The sequence below is a fragment of the Lipophrys pholis genome (genome assembly GCF_963383615.2).
Source record: "Lipophrys pholis genome assembly, chromosome: 13".
Taxonomy (NCBI): Eukaryota; Metazoa; Chordata; class Actinopteri; order Blenniiformes; family Blenniidae; genus Lipophrys; species Lipophrys pholis.
The window spans coordinates 4,920,120-4,945,576 of NC_137632.1; the positions used below are offsets into that span (position 1 = coordinate 4,920,120).

Consider the following 25,457-nt stretch of genomic DNA (forward strand, 5'->3'; position numbering starts at 1 on the left):
ACTATTCTGTCCACTTTGCTGCTGGGACACTGACATTTCTCACTTGTGGCATGAATAAAGGTTTATCTAATCCAATAAAAATAAAGCTATAATAAATCTAGTATAACTGCCAGGTTCAAAAACATTTTTTCCCACCGCCATCCGTTTTTTAAACAGATAACTATAAGTACCACACTCTCTGTATTAACGTATTTATTCTCCGTTTTAAGTTATTTCCACTTATTTATTCTTGCACTGCCTTTTAGGCATCTTATTTTATCCCAGGGATTTTGAAGTTGTTTTATCTCAGGTATTTTCTGTGTGTTTTATCGTTGACCCTGCATTGAAATTTCGTTCTGCAGTGCAGCTCTGATGTAAATTGTCAGAATGACAATAAAGGTTATCTATCTATCTATCTATCTATCTATCTATCTATCTATCTATCTATCTATCTATCTATCTATCTATCTATCTATCTATCTATCTATCCATCCATCTATCTATCTATCTATCTATCTATCTATCTATCTATCTATCTATCTATCTATCTATCTATCTATCTATCTATCTATCTATCTATCTATCTATCCCATTTTTTCAGACATATTAAACTAGATATCTGTTATATGTGTCTTTCTATGTGTATGTATATAAGTACATATGTCCAGATAAGTATATATAGGTATATCTATTAGGTATGGATTTTTCCTAAAAAAATTAAATAGATGTATTTATTCATATAAAATAGATTTATTTACAAGGGAGTTGGTTTGTGTTTGTTATTCTCGTCTTCCTCGATCCCTCCACTGGGTGTCTCTGTTCTTCAGTCCTCGGCGGGTGTGGACATGACTTCATCGTGAGTTCTCCCTGTTGCACAGCAGACCTACAGCGCCCCCCGGCGGCCGGAGAACGCGCTGCGGCCGGAGGAGGTTCTGTATTATTCCGCCTGGATGTGTCAGAGGGAGTCGGGGCGAGTCTTAACTGCAGACGTCGTCGATGCAAGCAGGATGAAAAGAAACCTTCGCTTTCCTCTTAACGGTATGAGTCTCAAATCTAATTTTATCCCACTGACTTCTCGCGGATTTCAAGCTTTGTTTTAAGGGCGTTTACCTGCAATGAAAGCGAAACGCATCGCAGCAGGATCTAAATTGGACGTGATTCCAGCCACTGTAAGGTGTCAGATATCTGGGTAGCGTTTTTATTGATATTTGTGTGTTGTCAGGTTTTTTGGGGGGGGGGGTTTTGTTGTTGTTTTTGTGTGGTGTATTTGAGCCGCACAGACAGACTGAATGAAACTGGACGGAGTGTTCGAGCCGCAGCATCCACAGCATCCACAGCATCCACAGCACAAACAATGACGCAATATTTGTTATTGTGCAAGTGCATCAACGTACATCCGCACATTGACACACAGTGATCATGTCACTGTCCCACACTGTCATGCAAATAGGTCTCAGTTCATCTCCATGCAGCCTGCCTGGTAAACAGACTGAATGTGTATGCAGATTTCCAGAGGGCCAGAACACTGATGATGACGATGATGCTGGAGGTGATGAGGATGATGATGATGATGATGATGATGATGTTGATGTGGGACCATGAAGAATACGTTGCATTTTTCCATTTTCATCTTATATACGCATGGCTTCCATTACTGGATGTTTGAAGTAACGCGTGACACTTTTAATCCTCCCCGATGTTCCAAAGGATTAGATCTGATCTGTTGATTCAATGTTTTCTGACCTTTCATACCAAATTGAGTTGTTTTGTATTTCACAAACGTCTAATCCGTGTGTCTGTTTCTTGTGTTTATTTTCAGTCGTGTGTGTTTGAGGAGGAAATTCAATGAAGCTTGTAATTTCTATCCTTATCTTCATATCTGCACTGTTTTATGAGGCTGCATGTCCCTCTGGATACCACTTAAATTCACCATAACACTGTCGTCTTTCCAGCCTTTCTTCTTTCTATAAGAGCTTTACAGCCTTTTTTTATTGGAGGACGAACTCATTTGCACATCCGCATCCCCCTTTGATCAGAGAGCGGCTGTGGCTCAGTGCCTGAGGATGTGCTGGGTTCACAGTTCGTCCCATGAGGCCATGCTTACGACAAACGACCGACGACTGTAGATCAGACTGGAAGGACAGCAGGTCGGCACGGGTCATCTTTGGACTGAATCTGAATCAGTACAGTGTAATGGATAAGAACATCGGGGTTACAGGGGGACACGGGGATGTGAATTGGCTGAAGGGAGGAAAAAAGAGATGACTGAGCGGAAGAAGGGGGACATGAGGCGTCTGTGATAGATTTAATAGGATGGGCAGGAGGTGAGCTAAAGAGGAGGATGTCGGAGCTGAAAGGGAGGCGCCTCAGTGCAGCCGGAGCTGACAGCGTCTGCAGGGATCCAGCTGTGAACCGCCTGCCCCGACAATCTGGGTCATTTACTTTCCAGACCGTCCCACAGGAGTCACTACCACCAGAATCCCCTCTCTCCTACACACTGCATAGACACTCCTAATTCCTCCAGGCTATCAAAAACAAACCAGGGTTCATTGGTCCCTATGGAGTGATTGGGGTCAGAGGTCATTTGTGGGGGAGCAGCTGTGGATCTGCTCAGGGTTTAACATCTTAATTATGAGCACTTTGTCAGTGTTAAGATTTACAGCCGAACACAGAAATGAGTTCAGCCATTAAATCAATAAACTGAAATTGTATCTGCTTTGAAAACTATTACTTATTAATGACATCTTTCAATCAGGACGACACAGTTTTGGATTCATATCAGGTGTGACTCAGCAACTGCTGAGTCAAAGTTTTGCTGGTATCTGCTAAATAAGGGGGGTAAAAAAATTGGATACTGAACTTTTGTGTTTGTCATCTAAAATGCACCAGATTGAGTTCTTTAGAATGAAAATCATGATTAGTTACATTGAATTTATTAATTCATGATGTCAGCAGTGAATAAATGTGCTTATCTTTGTTGTCAAAACACCTTAAAAGTTAAAAGATCTGCTTTTTGTGTTAATATATATCAACAAAACACATTTATTTACTTTGAATTCTCAAAGAGGAAGCCTTGGGAGACGTCACATTGAGCTTTCATTCAGTATAATGTCGTATTTTTACAGTTTCCGGTTTCTGCAGTAGCAACCAGAGGCTTTCCAAAGTAACTGATTCATCAACCGCAAATTAGTCACATGACGATTCAGTCGTTTATTAAACTGTTTTGCCAGCAAAATACCAACAAGCATCAGAGGACCTAAAGGATCTACACGTGAAAATCTGCGTTGACTTTTAAAGGCCGTGGAGCAGAGCCGACTCCTGATAGAAAGATCATCGGATCAGAAGTTGTATCGGCATATTTGACAGTGAAGTGATTCTGACAGTGTGGGGAAGATGGCGCAGTCGCAGGGAAATGCATAACCTCTTAAAGACGTCAGGAAGACTGTGGGAGTGACACTGCAGTGCTGCGATGGATGGAGTCCCACTTCATTGAAAGTCATGCAAACACAATCTCAGTATGTTTAGAGTTGGAGTTTGTCTAATTATCAGACAAAAACATTAATTCCAGCTTAATAATTCCTGCTATATAACCAGATCATTTTTAGTGTCAATGCTTCCTGCGTCTGCTTTGTACAACCCGTCAAACTCTAGGTGCCTCATGTAATGAGGCAGGATCACAGACAGGAGGATTCTTAGTTACAGCCTCTGATATATTCAGAAAATCACATCTAATAGAAACATTTGAAAAAACGTTATCTGTGATCATTGCCTGAAAGAAGGCAAATATTATTACTGTTATTCTTGAACTGTTCAATATGTTGGTTAGAAATTCCCCTGAGGAGTTATTTCTCTCTTCGTCGGGCTCCTGTGGCCGATGGCTGTCGCATAGATTTAATGAAGAAGACTTGTTGCTGCCTGTGGTTTTGCATTAGATCCCTCTGTGCTGCAGGCAGTGCAGCTCACAGCACGTTATAAAGACTACTCCCACTGACGATGACTCCCACACGGCCTAATGAGGCAGAGCAGCAACTGTCATCTGTTTCTGGTCTCACGTGACGGTGTCAACACGGAGATTAAAAACCGGCAACGAGCATCGCGCTCTCTGGATTGTGTGTGCGAACGTGCAAGACGAGTTTGTGTGTCACTGGGAGACCTTTTTCTTTTTTCTTTTTTTCTTTTTTTCCACGCTCGTGCTGCGTGACGTCAGAAGGGATTCGTGTGTAAAAATAGACCTCCGGTTCAGAAGTCCTCGCGCATGAATGCACTGCGGTATACTCACTCACGTTTGCCCCTCGTTTGTCAGCGTTTGCGTCTGACAAGCAGCCGAACACAGATAGTCGCTGCAGATAGTCACTTTTTCCAGGTGTGAGGAAATGACAGTTAGCGTAATGATGCCGGGCGAAGCAGAGACGTGTTGTGTCACACAGGAACTCGGCATTAATATTATCTGAGTCTTACGTTCCACAGGACCTCTAAAGATTTATGCATTGCTGCAGTTTCAACTGCATCCTTTTAATATTTCACATGTCTTTTGTGCACGATGGTGTGTTTTCCTGCACCAAACTGATGCTTTGCTGCTCCAACAACTACATCTACATGAGAGTTTTTGAATTTCGTAGCTGTTGTTTAACATTTGAACCCCCCTCAAAAGCGTATATGAATCTGATTCCTGGTTTGCTGTTCTATGAACCCGTTTGTCTGTCCACTTTGAATGGACACTAATAGAAATTCTAAAGCGAGGAGAACTTGGCAGCCAGAAGAAGAAAATGAAAATAGAAGAGAGCGGAAGGAAAGCTCCTTTTATAGCAACAGATTAGCTTTATTTCCGCAGCGGTGAACCTCACACTGAGCCTTTCTCTCTTGTTTCCAAAATAGTCTGAAATAGAAACCTCTCAGAAACCCGCCGCTTCTGATCGCTTTTAGAGTGATGGTGCACTGGCGTGAATGTTTTTGGTTTTTGGTAACGTTAACTAACCTATTTCATCAAAAGAGTTGGCGATTAAGAGAATAAAAGAGGAGAGGCTTCATCATTAACTTCATCTTGTTTGTTGCTGCTTGTGTGAAAAGAGCTGACAGGGGGACTGAGGACATCAGAGACTAATTGACAGGAGGTTGTAAATGTTTCTCCTGAGCTGGCCCACTTGGCACAGCTTCAGCTCGCTGCTCCCGCTCTGCTCGGTGCTGCGTTCGCTGGATAATAACACGATGTGCCGTGACTTTCTCTTTATCTGCCCCCTTGTCTTCCTCCTCTGACTGGCCCTGTGGGGTAATTATAGTTATTAGGCTCAAGTGATTCGAGCACAAGCATGGAAGTGTTCACACAGTTGATCGGACAGTTTGTTTTAGAGCGGTACATCTTAATGCGCTCAGGCTACAGGGTTTCTGTGGTTTCATGTTACACTTGAGCTGATTTGTGACACTTCACTCAGGGTTTTGCTCATTACTAGTTACTTTTTTTTAAATGAATTAAGATTTAGTCCACAAATCCTTAACACCCAAAGATCATCTTAACTTTTATCATTTTATTGTCTCCAATGTTAGATAAGAAAACATGGCCTGTGAACTAAAAGCAGATTAAATGATCTCTTTTACAAGCAAGCTCAGGCCAGAATGGCGGCATTCAAAGAACAGATCATAAACAGACACATCAGAGAAGATATTATAGATAAAGAAACAAAAACAGAGAGAAAGTCCCGGTGTCCTGTGGATGGGTGATGTTGTATAGTCCGATGGGGGAGAATGAAGTGATGGAGGTAACAGGGGATCCTGAGGAGGGAAAGAAAGACCACGTACACACACTAAAAGAACACGAGAACAAACACGGTGAAGGTGTTATACAAAAAACATCTAAACACTCCACGATTAAGAGTTTGTAACACGAGTTGTAAAATTGTTAAAGGTGATAAATTCCTGTAATTTTAGAGATTTTTGAATTTTTGCAGGCAGACGGAGCAGAATCTGTTGTGGGGATGGAGGCGGATAGGAAGTCCAAACAGCACAACTGAATGTTGGGTTTGATCGTAAAGTGATTTATTTGCAGCGGTATAAATAATTGTTTCATAAATGAAGGTTCAGCAGTGGGGGAGCCTACGAGGGAACCCAGGTTGTCTCAGGATTTAGTAAAGATAATCACTTTTGTTTTATGTGCACTTAATATGAGTCTTAAAGACAGAAGTTGAAAATGAGCAACAACTTAAATGTTGAGATTTTTACACATTGGAGCATCTCAAAAAACTATCCAGTGACGTTTCAATATATTTTAGATTCATTACACTTAAAATGAAATATTTCAATAGTTTTTTTGTTTATTTGTTTTTGCTTGATTCACTATAAATCTATAGAAAAGGTATTTTATATTATAATGTTTCATGAGATAATATGTTTTTGCTGTTTCTTTTACACTAGAAATGCACAAAATGCTTAAAACTATTCAGTTCATTATTAGAACTTCAACCAAATTAACCATAAGCTTGTTTTCTTTAGATTCATGCACACGAGAACCTCTTTGAAATGGTGAATGGAGAAATGTGACATTTATCAACTAAATTTATAATAAAATCGAGTCAAAAGTTTTCTGGTCCCATAAACAATCAGAAAACACATTTCAGAATGTATCATATTAAACAGGTTTATTTCTTAGCGTTTATAACTGATGGTGAGCCTTGTTTCATTATAAACTGTGACCTTCAGTCTCTGTTCTCCTCAGTATGAATTCACGCTTGAGTCCTGAAAAGGAAACACAACAAAATAGTAAAACGTTTTGTTTTCTTGATGAGGTCAGGTGTTGTGATCAGAGGGAATCACCTTCACAACAGTCACATTCAAACCATTTTTTGTGGAGTTGCTTCTTTTAACTCCATCAGTGTTGTGCCGTCAGCTCCTGAAGGGTCCGCGTCCTCTTCCTGCATGTTTTTGTTGTTTCGCTGCTCCGGCACACAGCGTTTTAGTGACTGGCTGGATAAAAGGCTTTCTGTGGAGATTCTGCTTATTAACAGATGTAATAGAGCATAGATCTGTAGAAAACTTGCAGGAAAGTTTCCCTCTACTGATCAGATTGACTGTTTTAGTCGCCTGTATCCAGCGGCTGTCACTGTTTGATCTTTATGATCAATTATCGTTGCGGTGCGTTTTGTCATTAGTCCACCTTGAACTCATCTGAAGTCTTTCAAGAAACACCTGACAACCTCAAATAGCACCCAGAGATTAAACATGTAGATTGAGTCAGTGTTTGATAGCCTGCAGCTGTGTGAAAAGTCTCACTTTTCATCTCAGAGATGTTTCCCGCTGCCTATAATTAGCACATTTACATGGGGGGGGGGGGGGGGGGGGGGAATCTTTGTAGCGCCACAAAACCTCTTCTATGCTGTTAATTTTAAGCATCCAGCATGAGGAGTGTGCAGCAAGCATCAGCAGCCCAAGTGACTAATCACACGCAGCATTCAGATATTGTGGATCCCAGCTGGAATCTGTGAGGATAAATAATCACAACTTTCTTTTTTTTCTTCTGCAGGTTTATCACTGACATGCATGTGACTGCTTAGCTCAACCCACAAAGGAAGACAAACACGTTTCAGACGCGACGGGACATATTGGACGTTCCGCGTCGTTCTGCTCTTCAGGCTCTTCGATCCACATCCTCAGCCCCGACGTGCTCCCGCCATGTCCGGGAAGGAGCGCAGCCCCCGCCACCGGCCCTGGTCGGTCTACCGGGCCAACACGTTTGATCTCTCAGCTGAGATGATGGGCCTGGCTCTTTCAGGTAACTAAGGAACTGCTGCCATGGCAACCCATTCGCTTCATTGATGATGAAACAGCCGGATTTCAAGAAGGGAAAAAAGCATCACCGCATCTTTCTCTTCTATCTAACAGGCAACAGTCAGGATCCGGATGAGCCGGTGCTGGAATTTAGTGTGGGTACGTTGAGAAATATTATAGTCATATATACAAAGCTGAGTATTTATACTTTTTTAATCAATCGTCTGATACTTAGCGTGTTCTTCTAAAGATATTTTATTGCCAAGCTTAATTCATTCACCTTATAAAATGTTAATTTCTTCCCATTGTTTGTTCAACAATGAGCTGTAGTGTTAAACATGTGACCTCTTCCTCTCTTATGATTAAAGTCAGCTGTGTTTTAATTAGTCAAAAAGATGGACAGCCGTACACATTTTCTATCAAAATAAATTGTAAGGGAGGTCAGGGACAGGAAAGATTCAGTTGCTTTGTTGAAAGAAACCTACATTTGATGTTTGAAAAACCTCAAAACAGAAATAGTGATTTGTTGATCCCACGCAACCTCCTGTTCTACTGCGCTGCTGCTGTTTCCAAATCTTCCACTGAAAAAGCTTTTGCTCGTTCGGAGTGACTCAGACAATCGTCACCCAACTCCCGAGCATCTTTTACAGCAATTCATTGTTTTGATCTGAAGGCCCTCGCGTGCTGTTCAGTCTGCTCCCCTTTAACTTCAATTATTAATCTGCAGCAGGTTGTTTTCAGGAATAAATCCTCTCGGAGCAGCCTGCAGCCCACATCTCGTCATTGAACATAATGAAACATTCAGCAGCGAAAGAACCTGATGAGGAAGCATAGAGATGAAATAGATATCACCTTTGTTTTCTGACTGTTCCTTTTAGAGGTCTGACTGTACTTTTTAGAGGTCACCACAATAGATCTCCTCCCTCCTGGACTGTAACCAATCCTCCACTGTCTTTCCTCAGGACCTTTCCAAACCCTCCTAACCTGCCTTCTCTGGCTGTGTCACTTAACTCATATAGTTGATATTGGAGTTTCTGGGTGCAACCAGAAGCCTGGTTCTCGTGTTTTAGGGTTTAGTCCTGCTGCTTCCCCTCACACCACACATAAACCTGATCCATTCGTCTTAATGAGGTCAATTTTAATTGTCAGAATTGTTGTATTTCTGTTCTTTAACAGACCTTGTAGCAGACATTAAGTTCTGCTCACGACTCGACCCACAAGCAGTTCATAGATAAAAAGGGTGCCATGCAGTCAAACTGACTATGATAAAACCGAATCAGACAAAATAAAAAAGAGCTTATGAACACTTACGTACCAGAAGGAGTGAAACAGTGAGACACGGGCGGGCACAAGGTGGGAAAACTGTAATCAGCACACAGGATTCCTGGAGACTCCTGAAACAAGAGTGAGGAATGAATGTGCAAGAAACACTTTTCATCCCTCTTCTTTACCACTTTGTCCAAGTCCAGGTCCCGAGGAAGGCTGGACATGAACCCAGGGAAATATGGGTGAACAGACGAGATCTGACAATCAGGGATTCTTGATATTATCATCTAACTGTTGTAAGACAAGGATAGAAAGAGACTTGACCACTGCTCCTTCTTCCCACAGTGAACACAGCAAGTCATTGCACCTTTCATTGTCGACTTTTCTAGTTGTTACTCTAGATACCATCACTGCCACAGCTGGGATTTGAACCAGCAGCTCTCTAAAGGACCAGACTCAGCATGATGTGACACTAGCAGAGGACTACAAAAGGGACAGACTGATGATGTTATTGTATTTCTGTTCTGCATTACCGGTACTTAATAACTGAGTGCTAACATCTCAGGAATACTGCATTACATTCCTCCCGTGCCCAAGGATTACTGAGCATCCCACCATTAAATCCGTCAGTTTGTAATCTCCTGTGTTTACGTTGCTGCAGCCTGCAGCGAGCTGGTCACTCCGGCTCTGGAGCGTAAGCCCACCAGCTTTGTGGCGGTCAGCTGTACCACTCCGCCCCAGGCCTTCTGGACCAAACACTCTCAGACTGAGATCATAGAGGTTTGTGGTTCATCATCTTCCAACTGACTGCTTCTTTTCAGCTGCCACTGATGCCACAGACTCACCTCTCCTTGGTTCGGTGTCTCTCTGCCTGCAGGGCACCAGTAACCCAATCTTTTTGAGCAGCATCGCGTTCTTCCAGGACTCTCTGGTCACTCAGCAGACTCAAGTCAAGCTCTCCGTCTACGATGTGAAGGACCGCTCTCAGGGCACGGTCAGTTCTGTACTTTTCTTATGAATTTACTTCACTCAGCTGTGTTTAGATCAGGAAATAAATAACATTTTATTTAGCAAAACCTTAAAAATCTGTTTGTATATGGGGGGTGGATCCTCTAAACTCTTTGATTGTGTTTGTATATCACAGATGTACATGCTGGGTTCGGCCATGTTTTCTGTGAAGGAGCTGCTGCAGGACAAACACCACAGGCTGCACCTGACCCTCAGGTACCAGGCCTACATGCAGCTGTGCACAATCTGTCTGTTTTTTGTTAGGGTCTTTTTTCCCTCTGTCAGCAACACAATGGCATCAATTTCATGGTAATTCTGGCTGCAGGGACGTTGACCCGTCTTGATGTCGTTGTTTGTCAGGTCAGCAGAGAACGAGCGTGTGGGCAACATCACAGTCATCGCCTGGCAAATAGAAGAGAAGCGCGAGCAGAGAGCACCTGTTGCAAGGTTACAGAGAGGAGACACAGTTAATGGAAGAGTGAGTCAAGAGGAGAAACATTTCTCAGCTTATATTATCCATACATACATCTTTTCTGTATTTTAGAGCGGTCCCAGCTGACACAGGTAATCTCACATGCACCCAGTTTATCATAACAAATTAACCTGAGATAAAACATTTGTGTTTTCATTGTGGTAAAAAGCCAAAGTTCCCACAGGAAATACATGCAAACTCATCCCATCATGAGCTCAGCAATTGGACTGTGTTTCTACAAAAAGTAAACTTCTTATCTTAATGTGATTTGAAATGATGATGAATTGATTAGCCATGCTGTTTCAGTGATAATATTAGTGATCCACAGCTATTTTAGTTACCAAGTCTATTTTCTTTTTTAAGTGAAAGCTGAAGTATCTCTGAGTTCCCACACTTCACTTATATCTGTCATGTTTCTCAAAGTTTATTTACAAAACATACTTACTGGCCGTATTAAATCCTTGTGTTGGAAATACCAGTGAAATATTTTTGCTGTATAAGGTTTCAAACTTAATTGTCTTGCCTGACAATTACCCATTTCTTTGGTTTTCTTTTGTTTCTGATATTTGAAGAAGGAAGTCGGACATGTAATTATCACAAAGATTTCTTTAGGAATACATTTTGTGTGTTTGCCTCAGATGGTCCTCCCCGTCGATGAAAGCCTGACTGGATCCGTGAGCATTAAATCCAAGTCTTCATCTTTATGCAAAGATCCTCTACTGAAGTCTGGTGAGCAAGTTTCCATCCACAGTAACTATTTCAGTTAGCCATGACAAGATGTAGAAACAGGCCACATGTTTAGTGCCTCAGTTTACTGATCGTATGTCCTTTTCATCGCCGCAGTGTTCGGAGGCGTCATGTCGCGGACGTATCGTTTTCCCACTACGGATGGCAACCACCTGCGTATCCTGGAGCAGATGGCAGAGAGCGTGCTCTCCCTGCATATTCCTCGACAGTTTGTCAAGCTGCTATTGGAGGAGGACGCTGTGAGGTAACAACTAGGAAACCTAGTTTTTTTTCATGCACTTAATCCACTCCTGTCATGATGTAAAAATGCTTTAACTTCTCATGCTCTAACAATTAAATTTGTTTATGTAGCACTAATAACAATACAGTCATCTCAAGTTGCTTTTAATGAGGAAAAACCCAACGATTGATTATAAACAAACAGAGGCGACAGTAAAAAAAGGAAAGACTCAGAGGTGGCGGCCTCCAAACCCAAAGCAGCTTCACTAGGAAATGTTCCTGAACCAGCCCTGACTGTAAACTTTATAAAAAAGAAAGGTTTTGAGCTTAACCTTTAAAAAGTAGGGACCGTGTTTGCCTATCTAATGGAAACTGGGAGCCGTTTGCACACGAGAGCGGCCTGATAACTGAAAGTCCCATTTGACTTTAACAAAACCTAGGAACCTCCAGTAAGCCAGCACTGGAGCCTGACTGTTTGGAGCTAAAATAGAATTAAATTCTCTCGCAAACCTCAAACTCTCAAATGTGTTTTTCTGCACAAAAATGTCAGAAAGTATTCTATTGCTGGTTCTGCATTTGGAGACATCGTCATTACGACTCCCCGCTGTTTTCCTAATGGCTGCTTGTGGCGCCCTTAATTCGAGGAGTTGTAAGCGCTCAGCTGTCGCGCTCGTTGCAAAGAAATGAGCTGCACAGAACACAAGCTGTGAGATCATCTGCACATCAGCTGGATGCCCGGATCATTGCTGCATGTGTCTTCACCCACAGGGTGTGTGAGCTGGAGGAGCTCGGCGAGCTGTCTCCATGTTGGGAGAACCTCAGGAGGCAGATTATCACCCAGTACCAGACCATCATCCTCACCTACCAGGAGACCATAAGTGACCTGCACGAGTACAAAGGTCAGCTATGACAATGTGGAACAGCTGGTGGCAGTATGTCTCTCTTCTCCCGTTGACAATTTAGATAAACTACAGCATGAAGAACATGTTTATTTTAGAAAAAAATGCCTTTGGAATCATTTTTTGTTCTCCGTCAGTGTTTAAGGACGAACTCCAGATCTCAAGTTGATGTTTAAACATGTAAACATTGATGTTCCCTTTCTCTCTTTTCATAAAATGTTTTTTTTTTTACTTTACAGGTCTTTTTTATATGTTCATTGTATATTTATTTTGTATATTCTGAGATAGTTATCCTCTAATGTGCTTAGATATGTCAGAGTATGTTTCAGATGCAGTGTACATTTTCTGGTGTCGCACAAGATTCTGTTTGTTTCTTTGTGTGGAAACGTTAAAGGATAATTTAATTAATCGTATCTAATGTAGTTTGCTCCTCCACATGCATTGCCAAAGTTATAAACAATTGTTTCTTGAAAAAACAACAACAACAAAAAACACACATTTACATAACATACATCAATTTAAAACAAATATAAGAAAAAACTTAGTGCATTTCCTCTTTTCTTTACACCTAGGTCCTTCGTTTAAGTCAAGCACCTTGAAAGCTGAGAGAAAGTTGGAGTTTATCCCCACAAACCTGCATATCCAGAGGATGAGAGTACAGGGAGAGTCCGGTTATGGTGGGTTTTATGTCGGCACATATTTATCATTTATTTTTCTAACCTCAAACAAACCTGTTGGTTTAACATCTTCTCGCCCTCTTTCTCGCTGATCTCCATCTTTCAGACCGGACATACGACGTCGTGACTATTGGCGCTCCGGCAGCACATCACCAAGGCTTTAAAGGCTGCGGCCTGCGAAGACTGCTGCACAAGCTGGAAGAAGCCAGGAAACAGTGAGTTTGTCCGAAGCAGGCTTCATGTGGTTTGGGTTGCAGCTTTATTTGTTATTAACCTTTTTTTTTTTTGTTTTGCCTTCACTCAATCAGCACATATGAGGATGAGAGGTAAGCTATATAATGTGACTGGAATGTTACACATGAGTATGTACGGCACACTGGGTTCTCCTCTCATTTGAAATGTTGTCCTTCATCCATGCTCACATGCAGCTCTGGCTCTAAACCGATGCCATACCAGCCTCAGGATGTTGTGAAAGCAAAGGAGCTGATCGGACAAATCAACACTCTGAAGACACAAGTGTGTTATTACGCTGAGCGTCTGTCCCGAGCCGCCAAGGACCGCTCAGCCAACGCTCTGGAGAGGACTCTCACCATCCTGACAGAGAAGGTACAGGCCTTCGTTTTATTCAGTTTGCACTGTGAAAGAGATTTGGATGGTTGACGTATCTCTTCTTCTACTAATTTATTTTTACTGCTGGGGGTTAAAAGTCACCATCTTGCTTCACTATTATAGAAAATGAACAAAGCAATCTTTTTAAAACTCTTTTTTCTAAATTCCCTCATCTGAATGTTTTTGCATTATAGAGCTTATTCTATAATTGTAATGTCTTTATTATGTTTACGTTGCATAATGTAATGCAATATGGTTTTATCAAAGCAAAGGTCATTTTGTAAATTAATTTATTCTTATTTATCATGATTCCTGCTTACAAATGCTCCTCTGCAAACATCCTTCTTCAAAAATGATTTCTTCTTCAGTCCAGTAGTTTGTTCAATCTTACAGCTACAATCTTTTGCTTTTCTTGCTCTTCTATTAATCCCTCGACCTCACAATTTACTTCATTTTCTCATTCCTGAAGATAAAATTCTTAGAGAAAAGGATGTGACGACGAAATAAATACTTGATCAGAAATGAATGAGAAACCGCTGCCTCCCCGATGGAGCAGAGTCTGATCAGAGTTGTGATCGAGGTTAAGGTGCAGCAAAGTGGAGCACAGAAACAAAGTGGAGGTCACTTTAACCTTCGGCAGAACGTCTTAATAAAACTAAAACTCTTCCATGTTTTTCACCTCTCGTCCCACAGACTCGTCAGCTGGTGACCGTGTGCGACTCCAAGCTGTTGTCCTCAGCAATCCTCGCCCTGGCGGCCGCCCGCCCGGAGTTTTCCCAGCGGAGCACCCCGTCCCCGTCCTCCTCCTCCCTCTCACCTTCCTCCCGCTCGCCGTCCCGCTCCCCCTCCCGTCACCCCACCTCACCGTCTCGGGCTGCCACTTCGCCCTCCCGCCATGCAGCGCCGATGGAGGGCAGCGAAGGGAGTAAAAACAAGCGCACCTCGCTGCAGGTGGATCTGCACGAGGAAGAGTGGGTAAGATTAAAAAGAAAAAAACATCTCCCCATTTTTATTTCATGTCTCTTTTTCTGAATATACAGATGTGTGTGTGTGTGCAGGAGAAGGTTTGGCTGAACGTAGATAAAAGCCTGGAGTGTGTGATCCAGAGAGTGGACAGGCTTCTGCACAGAGACAAACTGCAGAGCGACAGCAGCTCCGAGGATGTTTTCCTTCTTGCCAACGAGGATCCGAATAAGAAAGGTACACGACCACAGCAGGACTCTTTGTCTAGAGTGTTTACACAATCATGTGGAAACTGATCCCACTTTGAGTACAACGATCAGCAAAGTAATGTGTTGCTGTCAGCAGATATCCGTATTAATAATGACTTTCTGGATAACTAACTGGATAAGTCAGGGCTTTACCATCATCACATGTCCGTCACAGTTGTTGCTTCTTTCCTAACATATTAACTGTTTCAGTGTTAAAAATCTGGTTGAACTGAAAGTCGATGTGCAACTATATGTGTATCTAAACATCTTTTGCTTTCTCTTACTCGTAGACAACAGCCCAGAGGTGGAGAAGACGTCCCCAGGTAAGACCAGTAATACATATATAATAAATGAAATGATTATATATAACAATAGAAAATGTTTGTTTTTGTGTCATTTTTTTAGTTTTCGAAAGAAAGTTAATAGTTGTTAAGTTGTTATTGAGAATGTACTTTTAACTGTGTCGTGTGTGTGTGTGTGTGTGTGTGTGTGTGTGTGTGTGTGTGTGTGTGTGTGTGTGTGTGTGTGTGTGTGTGTGTGTGTGTGTGTGTGTGTGTGTGTGTGTGTGTGTGTGTGTGTGTGTGTGTGTGTGTGTGCAGGAGAATGGAGCGACGCTCTGTATCCGCTCCTCTCCACTCTGACTGACTGCGTCTCCCTGATGAGCGACAAAGCCAAGAAAGCCATGGTGTTCCTGCTGATGCAGGACAGCGCTCCCACCATCGCCATGAGCCTCACGCTGCAGTATCGACGCGACGTCGTCTTCTGTCAGACGGTCTGTGCGCCCACATCAGCTGATGTTGTCTGTGTAGCGTGAGCCCTGGTTCCTGACTGTAGTCACATGTTGTGCTTTGTTTGCAGCTGACTGCTCTGATCTGTGGCTTCGTTCTCAAGCTGAGGAACAGCCTCTGTGACTCCGGCTTCCTCCGACAGCTGCACACCATCGGCCTGCTGGTGCAGTACGAGGGCCTGCTCAGCACCTATGGTAACTCGCACGAACAATCATATATTTTGTGATGAAAAAGTAATATGTTGGCATGAAACCCTGTGTTTGTGTTCTGGTTCCTTCCAGGGGAGGAGTTGGCCATGTTGGAGGATATGAGCGTCGGCGTGCTGGACCTGAGAAACGTCACCTTCAAAGTTACCCAGGCCAACTCGGGTTTCAGCCCGGACATGCTGCCGGTGATCACCGGGAACAGGAGCGGCTTTAACGTCAGGGTGCCGATGCCCGGGTCCATGTTTGACACGCTGCCGCGAGAGATCCAGAACGGGATGCTGCTGCGAGTGCAGCCCGTCCTGTTCAACGTGGGAATCAACGAGCAGCAGACGCTGGCTGAGAAGTGAGTCCCTGCAAAGAACTGAATGAAGACAGAATGACTGTAGTTGTGGCTTACATGGTGTCACAGATAGACAGTGGTCGTCATGGTGACAGCTGAAATGTTCCGTCTCGCTTGCGTCCAGGTTCGGAGACACATCGCTGCAGGAAGTCATCAACATGGAGAGCATGACTCGCCTCAGCTCATACTTCGACATGTTTAAAGAAGTCCTGCCAGAGGACTGTGAGTCTCTCTCACACACACACACGCACACACACACACACACACACACACACACACACACACACCTGTGGAGTAAATAAGTTATTTTATAATCTTAAATTGCATTGGAGTGTCATTTATTTGTTGTTGTTGTTGTTTTTCTCTACATGTAAATGAGCAATTTGTCCCAGTTTCGTAGTTTGTATTTGAGTTTCTCCATAATGAATGTCCTCTATTGTCAAATAGTTTTTCATGGAATCTAAATTTTCTACTAGATTTACTTTATTTTTGGCATAATTTATTGAAGTTGATCAAGCAAGATTGTTCTTTGTTTAAACTACTCACTTATTATTTTACACAAAGTAAATTGAACTTCAGTATGTCTTCATTCTATCCGGCTGTGGTGCTTGGGAATGCTGATGGCTTATGGGTATTGTTGTGTTTTTAGTTTTGAAACACAGTAAAGATAACAATTCCTTTTTTTTGTTGTGTGGATGAATTGAAAAAGATTGGCTCAAATTACATTATTTATGTTCTGAGAAAAACAACCACAGTGTCTTGTATTGTGAACAAATATCTTTTACTTCAACACGAGATATATTTGTATAAAGAAACTAACTTGAATTGTTATTGTTGATTTCACACAATCGATTAAGTTCAATTTACTTCGGCTCACATTTATTTTTCTCAGTGGTCAGTCCCCTCCCTGAATGGATCTTCTCAGACATAAACTAGACAGATTCTGTGTAAAAGTTTCACGCGTGTGTACTTTCTCCCTGAAATGCTGTATTTTTGTGCAGGACCAAAATACGGCGGTGAAGTTTAGGTCCATGTGACAATATGGACATTTTCATTGCTATTTGTTGCCCTCCCGTTCCCTCTAGGCCTGCCTCGCAGCCACAGCACGACCAGCGTGCCGGACCTGCTCAAACTTCTCAACCAGAATGTGACGGCCAAGAAAAGCAAGAACGTGGAGATCCTGTGGCAAGCAGCAGAGGTATGGCGCTTCAGCCTGTCGTCTCCACATCAACCAGAAAAATGTTATGTAATACTATTGCTGTGAGTCAGGTGGTCGGGCAGGTTGTCCTTCAATTCCAAGGTTGGCAGATCAATCCCCATCTCTGTCTATTTATGGGCTGAAGCGTAACTGAGCAGAGCCCTAACCCTAACCCACAATGTGAAAACTGGACTTTATATCCCTCTGTCGATATCGTGCAGAGAAATAAAGGTGTAGGAAGACATTCAGCACCTTCTAGTAAGACATGAGAGATGTTGTGTCTGAAAACATTAATTTAACCCTTCTTCTTCATGAACAAATAGATTCCTCTCTTGATTTAGAGTGTCAAAATAAATATAAAAAAACTGCATGATGGAATTTTCTGCCATTTCAAACCATAGTCAGATCTACCAACCGGCATGGCTCAGCTGCAAGAGCAGTCGTCTCCCAATCGGAAGGTTGCTGGTTAGATTCCCATCTCCACCCGTCCACATGCCGAAGTGTCCTTGGGCAAGACACTGAACCCCAAACTGCTCCCATTGGATTGACAGCGTCTTCCATGGCTGCAGCCTCCATTGGTGTGTGAATGTGTGAGTTGTTGGGATTTATGGTTGGTTATTAGCATTAAATTACTGTAAGTAATAGATTACTGAAAGTAATAAATCACTGGAAGTAATTTATGAAAAATTTAAATTATTAATGGAAGTAAACGGTCATTTACTCATTAACAACTCCTAAAGTAATTGAATAATTACTTTAAAAACAAAAAAAAATGAATAAATTATCAAAAATTAATTAATAATTTTTTTTTTTAATTTGCATAAATTTCTTATTTATGTATTAATAATAAATCGGGGCACCACCAGATAAACTGGAAATAGCTAACACCAAAATATCAGTCTCGTTTGTAAAAAGTTTATTTAAGTTAGTTATTATTTCTGCATAAAATATAACAATCTTAAATAGAATGGAAGGTGTGAGATCCGAGCACAGACTGTTACAAACCAGTGAATTGTCAACAATAAATACACAATAATCACCAAGAAGCGTACAATTCAGCTAACAGGCGTTTATTAATAAAAATTTATTAATTCATAAATAATTCGGAAATCATCTCATAAATCAAGACATTCAAATAGCAAACGACATCTAACACGGAGATCTAATCTATTAAACAGCAAACACTATGTACAAAGAGTGTGTGTGTGTGTGTGTGTGTGTGTGTGTGTGTGTGTGTGTGTGTGTGTGTGTGTGTGTGTGTGTGTGTGTGTGTGTGTGTGTGTGTGTGTGTGTGTGTGTGCGTGCGTGCGTGCGTGCGTGCGTGCGTGCGTGCGTGCGTGGTCTGGAGTGACGAGGGGTGTAATGACCTCGAACGTCCACCAGGTGGAGGCAGACGTCCTCGGGTCAATGTGAGGGGTGTAATGACCTCGAACGTCCACCAGGTGGAGGCAGACGTCGGCGGGTCAATGCGGTGACTGTGACGACCACTAGGGGTGTGCGGCGGCGCGCAGAGGGAGAGCGCAATACCCTGATGTGTCCACACGGTGGATGTCAAGAGGGATTGCGATGACCCACGCGACCACTTGAGGCGTTTGACTCGCTCTTTCTGGGGACGCGGCGGTTGCTTAGCGGCCAGATAAACAAGACGTCCGTCGAGCGCGCATGTGCGAGGGCGGTCTCGGAGCGAGTTAGTCTACCGAGGGCGTAACGAACAGGCGATTCCGTTGGCCCGGTTCTGAGCACCTGAGTCCTAAGTGGAGGTCGGGTCCTGCAGTTAGGACTCTTGTGATCAAGGCAGATCTGCTCTGCAGCAGCTAACATGCAGATGTGAGCTTATCTTGATCAGATAAGAGGAGAGCAGGGCTGCGAGGAGATCCAGGTTAGTGAAGAAAGGGGGGTCGTAGCTGCGGGGGATGACAGGCAGATCCCCAGCAGATCAGGATTAGTAGAAGGATGAAGACAAGAGAAAGAAAGAGAATTCTGCGCGGCTCGGTTCTGAACCCTGGTTCCTCCACACAGAGCTCCCAGTGGGCCTGGAGCTCACTCGGACCTCTGGTTCTGAGGTGGAAAACCAGAGTCCTGGACTTGGTTGGTGCGCGTGAACGCGCCTACACAAACATATGAGATGCTGCGGCCTTATCAGCGGCACATTGAAACACACATTGCAGGTTAACAGAACATCATCCTAACTATTCTCTGCCCAGACAAAAGCTCTCACCCTCCCTGGTTTGGTGCTGAAAAGCACCGTCCGTGGTTCTGTTGGTTCTGGGAGGCGGTGGTAACTGATTGTTACCGGGTCTGAATTCAGCGGCCTGAATTCAGAGGCCTGGCTCCAGCTGCAGCAGTGGACAGCAAGGCAGTTGAAGGAGGAGAGGAGAAGAGGAGACGCTGGCTTTGGTCTCCAGAATCCCCCAAAAAGGCAAAAATAGAGGAAACAGAAGATGTATTCCGAACTGGGTCCTGCTCGTCCAGCGGGCTGGTGTTGATTCTATCTCTTTGTTTCTGCTTGGTGCTCTCTAATACCATCCTGAGGAGGGAAAGAGATGTCTCTCCATCGATGGTCAGATTGAAAAGCAGAGAGAGTTGGTAGAAAGTGAGTCTCACCAACTTCAGTTTTGGACCCCTGTGGTGTTCGGGTCGGATTCAAGCATCCTCATCGGCCACTTCCGGGGTCTGGCTCGCTCCCCTGCTGTTTTATGGACTATCCATTGTCGCTGGTGTTTTCCTTCGGGGGAGAAACGTCTTGGAAGAGTTCAATGGAATCTTCTGCCCCAACAGAGTGAATGGGTGAATGTGATGAACTACGTATGTAAGGCGCTGTATAAGTGAAGTCCATTTACAATGTTTACCATGAAATATGTATTGAACGCATCCCATAATATGACTACCATCTGGGTAACGTGAGCTAGAAGTTAACGTGTTTTTAAATCTGTTTTTCTCCTCCTCAAGATTGTTACTGAGTGTATTGTGTGCTTCATTATTTTATCTTTATTATGAATATAACTGCTCTTAATATCTACAGTTCTTTAAACTAACTATGTGGAGAAAAGATTATTCTCTTTGTTTTGACATTTATGGAGGCAAATGTTGATTGTACAGTGTTGTTGTCCAGTGTCCTGCCATCTCGGTGCCATATTGTTCTTAAATACCAAATCTGTTTTCCTCACTTCCCTGAAATCCCCCAGGCATGTCGCCGTCTGAATGGAGTGCGCTTCACCAGCTGTAAGAGCGCTAAGGACCGCACGGCCATGTCTCTGACCCTGGAGCAGTGTCAGATCCTGCAGCAGGAGCACGCTCTGGCTCCACAGGTCTTCTACCAGGCCCTGGACTGCATGCGCAGGTCCGTCGCTGCCTCAGGACATCATCACAAGCACATCACAATAGCTTGCGCAGTATTTCTCAATAATCTGTGTTTCTCCACAGCGAGGGCTGCAGGAGAGAAAACACCATGAAGAATATCGGATGTCGCAAATACGCCTTTAACGGCCTCCAGCTCAAGGCCTTCCCCAAACAGTATCGCCCCCCAGAAGGAACGTACGAGAAACTAGAGACCTAAGTGGGAACTGCTGCCGGGAAAAAACCAAAAGACTGAGCGGGAAAACGACGCTGGAAGATGTACCAACACGAACTGAAAGAACAGCCCTTTGTTTTGTGCTTAGTCACTGTTAAGATGATTCATGTTCAAGTGCCCTGTGCTACTGTAGATAGTTTTATAGTAACTCAATGTCTGTCTCCTCTCAGTCACACTACAATCACAAACACTTCACGGCCAACACACGTCTTTCTGTGTGACGCTGTAGCCGGTGTGCAGACGGTGGCGGCTGTTGGAGCACTTGTAGCGTCAGAAAGCGAACAGTCGCCACGAATCCAACTAAATTGAACTTCCTTTGAAAAAACATTCGACGTACAAACAGTTTTTCACCCACGATATCGTCTGTGTGTTGAAAGCCTTATGTAGCTTAATCACACGCGCCACACGGCACCGACTGAAAACACATGAACGAGCTACATTGACCATGTGTCCGTCGCCATCAGTGCAACCACTGTGGTTTATGTTGAGGCAAGTTAAGGGTTGCTGTAAAAATCTTACTTAAACTATCCCTCACGGAACTCATCTCCATGTCAGTGACGTTTGTTGTTCTGTACTGCGTTAAAACAAAGTGAAACATATTTAGGAGCAGTTTTTTATGTCGGAAAGCAACAGTAGGGGCGGCGATACAATTCTTTTGGGGGGTCTTTTGGTAACGCTTGAAGAAAACATACAGAACTACCAACACCAGCTCACTGTCAGGCAGGGGTGTCCAAACTTCTTCAACTGGGAAATATCACTCATTCACCAGCAGCAATGTTTTTCTTTAATAGACCACGTGTTGGTGAGAAGCAGCTGAATCAGTGTCAAACCTCAGATGTGTAATAGATTCATATGTGGGCCATGTTTCTTTAAAACTTAGCACTTTGCTAGACGACTATTAAGATTTAACTGTGAACCAGAGTTTGTTCCTGGGCCGTAGTTTGGACACCTCTGCTTGAATTCAATACCAAACACAATGAGTTCAAACTTTACTATTTTCTGGCCTATATTACCAAATGAGGCTGCTTGAACATTGCTCAAATTGATCTGCTTAAACTGCACGGCACTTTGTTGCTTGAAAATGAACACGGTAGACGATCAGTCAGCTTTATCAAAGCATGTCTTCTTCTGTTTGAGATTCTTCTCTGGACCTAAGCTCCACCGCTGGACGAGACCTAATCTATTTTAGTCCTTCTGACTGGTGAGCTGTCTGTCCCCACCGTCTCTTCTCAGTCACACACACATTCAATATCTTATTGCTCTTTCAACAAGCACAGTTCTTGAATTATTATATCTCTTCTTGCACATTTGTATTGCAAAGGTTTCTGAGGTTTACCGGATGCAATACTGAACGCATCACTGGGATTGGAAATCTTTCTGTGTGACATTATTCTGTAATTCTAACATATCGAGAGCTATTAAATGCATTTCTGCAGGATGATATGCAGCAAAGCATTGATTTATTAGCCCATCAGACTTCAGCTTTTATTCATTTTAAGTGTGTGTGTGTTCCCAGTTCCACAGTTAAATGATGCAGTTTGATCAAAACATCTAATTAATTTATGCTGCATGAAGATGAAAAAAAAAGAAACTTAACTCCTGCCTGATAATATTACGACTGTGAACCATGCAAGTACTCATGAAACCTTGCTCCAGGGTTTCAGACTGAAGTGGAATAATGCATATTGCATTATTGTTCTGCTCATCGACTCTTCTGCTCTTTTGTTTTGGTTTTTAAAGCTCCGAACTCCAGTGTACCTTAATGTACAAAGCTTACAGAGGGGATTTTATTTTACAAATGTTATTTTGCTTAAAGTATTTATGTTAATATGAGTGGTGCTGCAAAATGCTGGTATAGTTTTATCCATCGTTACTGAGTAAGTTATGACCGTATCCTGATCTGTTGTAAATGCACACAGTTTGAACGGGTGTCACCCTCACAGGGGTTTGAAGTGAATCTGGTTGATGAATAAAGGCTTCTTGATTCCACATTGGTGCCTCACTGAATTAAATCAGTTATTGGTGGATTGAGCAATATATTTTTTTTCTCCTCTCCAAGTCTGGATCCAGAACGTTTGGAGTCATCCTGCATTATGCTCTCACTCAAACAGGAGCATGATGTACATCACCAAGAACAACAGTGCAAACAGAGACGGCTTCTATCTCTTCCCTCCTCATGACATCCTTTGCTGTAAAATAAAAAAAAAAGTAATGATCAGAAATGGCCACATCTTTCACCACAACCTCAGAAATGTTTAGACCTTTGGAAATAAAGTCAAAAATATGTCCCTTCCCTTGTTAACTGCAAATGCAACAGCTATAGTTTTATTGTTTTGTTTTTTGTTTTATGTTTCACTGTATTTTACCTCAGAAGGTTCAATTAAAATTGAGATTGTTGTCATTTATAGCAGAAATTATTTAGTTTTGCGAAAAACTAGACATTTTCACCAGGTATCATATATATACTCTGTGCCACAACAAAGAAAAACTTTTACATTTGAGGTATATTATAGCTGTATTTTCAGCTCACGAAAGGTGAAATTGAGCGACACAGTATGTGGCCCCTGAACTAAAATGTGTTTGACAGTCCTGTTATAGAAAGGTCTAGTTTGTCCTTTTTATTCATATTAAAAAGAAAAAAGATTCTCTTTTCATATCATATATTGATTCCAAAACAAACTACAACTGCATCCAACTGTAATTAACTTAATTACAGTAACTACATTAAGGTTGTGATTAACCTTTAAATATTCACATCTGTGGATTAAGCGTCTGAAGTGCAGTGGGATTGTTTAAATCTGAGTGTTTCTCCTTTAAATGCACCTTATCTTTTATATTTTCAGACATAAGCACGTGTTTACCTTTGAGAAAGCATCCGGAAGTGAAGCCATGGCCATAGATTGTTTTCGAAAGAAAGAACAATATCACTCGATATTGTTACTCAAAAAAAAAAAACAACTCCAACCTTAAATAGTGACGCTTAGAGTTGTTAGATATAACTTAATATCTATTTTCTCTAGATTCTGCATGTTCCTAAACTGTGGCTGGTTCAAGAACAACCGATCTGAGATAGTTAAGAATTAACACAATTATCTTTTTAAACAAAAACATTCTTACCACGTGTTCAGCTTGTACAGGACGGCCGTGCTCTGCCAACACTTACGGTGAAGGAAGAGAGATAGATTTTACACAAACATTGACTTTTGAATCAGAGAGGCGGACTTCCCTTCCCGGGTCCTCCCTGTGACCCTTGACCACTCCAGCCAATCATAGTGGACTCCTGTCCTCGACTCATCCATTCCAAGGCCTGTTCCTGTTTCCCAGAATGCAGTAGGTACTTGTTTACATGTCAACAGGCTATTGTCTGAGTATCAGTGAAACCAACAAGGAGGGAAATGGAGGGAAACACACATGGGAGGATGCAATCCTATTGTCTCTAACAGTGAACCCAACATGGCAGATTACATCGAAGAATTCAAGTTAAAATAATCCAACGGAGTGATAAACTCAATTTTGCAGTGATTTAACTGGACTTCTTGAAATTAAATCTTCATTGATTGAGTGACACGTCTTCGTGTCACACCGCTCTCTGATTCATCGTAAATCTGCAGGGATGGCGGGGGTCGTCCGGTGTGTGGGTTGCTCGGACAACTCGTCTACGGAAAACACGAATCCACGACAATTTTTTTCAGCATTATTGTTTAGAAGGATTGGATTTCAAATTATATTTTACACATTTTGAAGGATTATTAAGTGTATTTGACACAAAAACATAAGATATTAAGTATATTTGACACAAGCCGTAAAGTTAAAATGCTGCTTCATAGATGACGGCTTATGGTTGACTGGTTAGCATGGTGGCTAGCGCTAGCTGAGCGGCTGGGACTCACGTCTGCTTTCAAAAGGTGAATTCTCCGTCTCTGGGTGACGGCACGCAGCCCACCTTTCCACTGTGTAGATACTGGTACACATCAGTGCTCCCAAAGTTTATCCCAGCTGCTCCGTGAGCCGCTAATGACAGGACAAAGACGTCATCGGACATTACCACAGTCCACTTTCTCATGTCGTCCTCTCAGATCAAAATTAAGGAAGGATGAGGCAACATGATGCCGTCCCGGCTCAGTTTTCATGTTCCCACTTTAATATCCTGGTAGCAGCGTTGTTTGTTATGTTTAATAGTAGTTTTATAGAGATATAAACACTGGCCTTCTGTCCACCACAATGTCATTTATTGGTAACCGGAAATGCTCAAGACAAAATGCGGAAGAACGGAGAGTTGAAAGTGGGTGGAGTGGAATCAGGTCAATAGACAGAGTAAACAGTGAACCACATGTTGGAAACATGTCCAGACCTGTGTGACATTTTGCACACATGCAGTTTCCATTTGCCCCAATTTGTCGGCCTCCATCCCCTGGATTGGTCCGGTTGTGAGGAACCTCAGTGTGGTCAAGTACCTGTATGGAAACAGGCAGCGCCTGTCCTCGCTGTGTCACATGGGGTTGCTAATCGTTC

The 25,457-nt window shown here is 42.6% G+C and overlaps 1 protein-coding gene across 1 annotated transcript; it reads left to right on the plus strand.

Annotated features, from left to right (window-relative positions):
* The first annotated feature begins 913 nt into the window (after positions 1 to 913).
* inpp4aa (inositol polyphosphate-4-phosphatase type I Aa) lies at positions 914 to 22,935 on the plus strand. Its single transcript, XM_080477993.1, has 24 exons — positions 914 to 1,017; positions 7,490 to 7,738; positions 7,849 to 7,893; positions 9,662 to 9,780; positions 9,878 to 9,994; positions 10,145 to 10,224; positions 10,369 to 10,486; positions 11,119 to 11,209; positions 11,324 to 11,471; positions 12,215 to 12,345; positions 12,918 to 13,022; positions 13,129 to 13,237; positions 13,331 to 13,348; positions 13,451 to 13,628; positions 14,325 to 14,606; positions 14,690 to 14,831; positions 15,133 to 15,165; positions 15,442 to 15,614; positions 15,701 to 15,824; positions 15,912 to 16,179; positions 16,301 to 16,398; positions 17,262 to 17,374; positions 20,560 to 20,714; positions 20,798 to 22,935. The coding sequence occupies exons 2-24, from the start codon at positions 7,639 to 7,641 to the stop codon at positions 20,928 to 20,930; spliced, it is 2,880 nt and encodes a 959-aa protein (XP_080334119.1). The 5' UTR covers positions 914 to 1,017; positions 7,490 to 7,638; the 3' UTR covers positions 20,931 to 22,935.
* Positions 22,936 to 25,457: the final 2,522 nt, after the last annotated feature.

What these genes read in the sequence shown, in the direction of transcription:
- inpp4aa (XM_080477993.1), top strand. Translation starts at nt 7,639, where the DNA reads ATGTCCGGGAAGGAGCGCAGCCCCCGCCACCGGCCCTGGTCGGTCTAC. An exon ending in GGTGCTGGAATTTAGTGTGG is followed by an intron (nt 7,894 to 9,661) that starts GTACGTTGAGAA and finishes ACGTTGCTGCAG; the next exon opens with CCTGCAGCGAGCTGGTCACT. An exon ending in CTCAGACTGAGATCATAGAG is followed by an intron (nt 9,781 to 9,877) that starts GTTTGTGGTTCA and finishes CTCTGCCTGCAG; the next exon opens with GGCACCAGTAACCCAATCTT.